Source organism: Poecilia formosa, unplaced genomic scaffold (assembly GCF_000485575.1).
Source record: "Poecilia formosa unplaced genomic scaffold, Poecilia_formosa-5.1.2 Scaffold10, whole genome shotgun sequence".
NCBI classification, from domain to species: domain Eukaryota; kingdom Metazoa; phylum Chordata; class Actinopteri; order Cyprinodontiformes; family Poeciliidae; genus Poecilia; species Poecilia formosa.
The window spans coordinates 3,705,999-3,709,215 of record NW_006799949.1 but is presented as its reverse complement, the minus strand read 5'-3'; the positions used below and the strand labels follow the sequence as shown (position 1 = coordinate 3,709,215).

Here is a 3,217-nt window from a genome sequence, read left to right as displayed (position 1 = left end):
CTTCCAATGAACTTTCAAAGCACACTTCACCTTCAGTGCAAAGTACCATGAATGTATGACCTTTGTTGTATATTGCTGTCAGTGTTGTTTGATGTTTTGAAATAAAAGTAAATTATATTCTGCAAATGGTGCTGGTGTTTTTGTAGCATCTAATGTCTTAAAATGAATTTGGAGATTATTGATGGCCAGTAATTTCTGGGGAAAAAAAGGTTTTAATTGCTCTAGTGGCTTTTATTTGGTAGTAAATTGACAAAGAAAAGTTGGTAATGAGAGAAGGGGAAGACCGGTAAGCGAACCCACAACAGCCACATTGAAAACTAGAGCCTCCATATGTGGGTTGTGCCGAACCCCTGCACCACCACAGCATACCCTGCCAATAGTATTTCAAAACTCAGATTTCTACGTTAATATATACTTTACACCATCCTGTGTTACATTAACAAGTCCATAGTGTTAACTTTTGACAATATACACTAGTGTTGGATAGATTAACACTGAAGTGTATTTGATTTCAACTACTGTGAGTGTTGATTCAACTCTATCACAAATAACACTTTCAAAAGTGTAACTTCTACTCCATCCAGAGTGGACCAATATAGACACTTTCAAAGTGTTGAATTTAACTCTGTAGGAGTTGATGGAACACTTCCAAATTTGCTGTGCAAGTTTCCGGTTGTGAAAGGGAAAATTGGGTTAAAGTGTTGACTCGGGAGGGCTGAATACATGTGCACAGCACACTTTTCAAATCTTTATTTCCGTTCCGCTTTATAATTCTGCACCATCTTGTGCTTGTAACATGACAATGTGAAAGGGGTGCAGTTACTTTTGCAACTCACTGTATGCTCTTTGTTTCACTCATCTGTCCAGTCGAACATCTTACACTTTCTGTTGTTTCTGTTAAGACTCGCTCAGGGTCATTGCAACAACGGGAGACCAAAGTGGGTCAAAGGAACCAAAGGGATATTTATAAAACACACACAATATTTCCAAAAACTACAAAGTGACATGAATGTTAGAATCAGTGGAGTAATACAGATGTTTGTGTGTGTTGTGGATGTGCATGTGCAAGTGTTGGAATGTGGAAGTATAGATAAACTCAAATGTGCATGAGGAACAGATGAAGGCCTATCAGCAGAGCACGATGCCGCACCACTCGTGCCAGGAGGAGTGGGGAGAAAGACAGACTTTAAAGAGGAAACTGGCAGCCCTTTGTACTCTGGGTTCTATATCACATTGACCTACACAGGGAAGAAACACAAGGGGCAGGCACACCACAAAACACATAGCCCAGACCACAAAGCCTAGGGTCATTACGGTTTCCAATTCTAAAGTCAAACAACATCTCCATTCCATGATTTAGAAAAAGAAAATATCTGTTTGGATTCATTTCAGATGCTGCCGCCATGTTTTGTATAGCATGGTAATCCACTTAAGATTCCTGTGAGAGGGTCTGGCCACTGGGCTATGAGGTCATGCATTGTCAACCACACCAGGGATATTAATAAAAGCCAAAGCACTTAGCAGAAAAAAACTGAATTCACCGACTGTAAGAGTTGCAAACCTTTCCTTTGTTAGGTATCAATTGGAAAGCAATCAGGTTAGACATTTCATGCATGATTTCCTTCCAAAACATGTTTTTTGAAGGTAATGTTTACCCAAACAATCCCTCTCCCCCTCCACAGCTTCTAGATACTAAAATATGTCCCAATATTTCTCCTCAGTTATTGCTGCTGAGGATGATCTACAGTCAAGTATCCTCCCAAGAATGTAAGTCAACAAACACAACATCCACTTCCGTCCAGAGCAAAGCTTCAAATCTCGACTGTGACTTCTTTCTGACCGCAATACGTTTGGCCTCCCTCAACCAAATCCTGGACCCGTGGGTCTACCTGCTCCTGAGAGAGATCCTCCTGCGAAAGTTCTGCATCATGGCCAATGCCGTCTCCAACTGCTCCGTAGAAGATCAGAAGGAGAGCCAGACAGCACTGGATGCTCTCAACAAACAGAACCAACATGGCAACAACATCTGTAAAGCGACAAGTAACTAAATCAGCGTTTGGCAATAATTACCATCCTATGACCTGTTGGTCAAAATGCTTTCAGAACTAAATAAATAAAAAAGGAAAGCAAATAAGTGCATAACCTTCTACACAAGGACTATGCAGTGGGATGCAGCTGAGCCTCCTGTACAGGTACAGGCATCTGTTTTGTTTAAAACATATTTCATTGAAGGCTACCGACCCAGCATGTGAATTGCATGACTCTGCCATCCCTTAAATCTGGCTGCTGTGCAGCCATCAGAACTTTCTTGTGACCAAGGTTAATATAAACTTTTGATAGATGCAACGTCTGCATGAGGGTTACTGCTGACTGATAACTCATTTGAGGCAATGGGTTGATTCCAAGACTATCTAATGTAAGTTTTGTTGAATGAAGAAGACTATGAGAAAAGTGCTGAAAATGTGTTGTAAATAACTTTGCTTTCTCTTCTGTGATGCAGGCCATTTTGCTTAAGAAGAAATCATATTTAAAGAAAACATATATTCTAAACTGGAGCCTATGGTTGAATATACTGTTATTTATTAGTGTCTGTAAGATTTTGTCCTAATGAAGTTGTCTGGTTCCACTTGTTGCAAATTTATACCTTCCTGCACATCACGCTTTTTGACTACCAGCCAGGACTAATAAATGTGAAGCTTTGTTGGCAGGTCTCATCCTGAACATTAAATACATTGCACATGTTGACCTTCTTCTGCAGTATTTGTTTGAAAAACCCAAGAAACTGATATAAAGTGTCAAGGACTTAGGGAATGGAGTGTATACTTGCGGTGACTGACATTATGAGGTCATGGCACAAAACTGCTTGTTAGGGAACTGTACAGTCTGCAACTTGTTGCAGAGTGTACAGTATTTTCACCAGCCACTTAATAACATGTTATTGTTTTATATAACATACGTCAAAGAAGGTGCACTGTATACAGTATGTTTAAAACTGACCATCACAACACTTGAAAAACTGACCATCACAACACTTGAAATTATATTCGTCATATTTAAATTGCTTTATGTATGTGGATTTTTAATGAAGGTCTTGCCTGCAGTGGATATGAAGTACAAATGTACATAAGTTTGTGTGTAAAGTTAACAGCTTGGTCGAAGAGGGCCTAGATAAAAGGAGCTTAAAACTTAAAACCTCCTAAAACAAGTTCCTTCTTTT

General features: G+C 39.5%; 1 protein-coding gene across 1 annotated transcript in view; it reads left to right on the top strand.

Moving 5' to 3' along the window:
• The window catches only part of ptger3 (prostaglandin E receptor 3 (subtype EP3)), a 7,153-nt gene extending 4,409 nt beyond the window's left edge, over positions 1-2,744 (top strand). The window contains exon 2 of the mRNA XM_007542167.2: positions 1,722-2,744. Within this exon, the coding sequence (XP_007542229.2) occupies positions 1,722-2,048 (327 nt within the window). The 3' untranslated portion in view covers positions 2,049-2,744. The remainder of the gene's footprint in view (positions 1-1,721) is intronic.
• Positions 2,745-3,217: the final 473 nt, after the last annotated feature.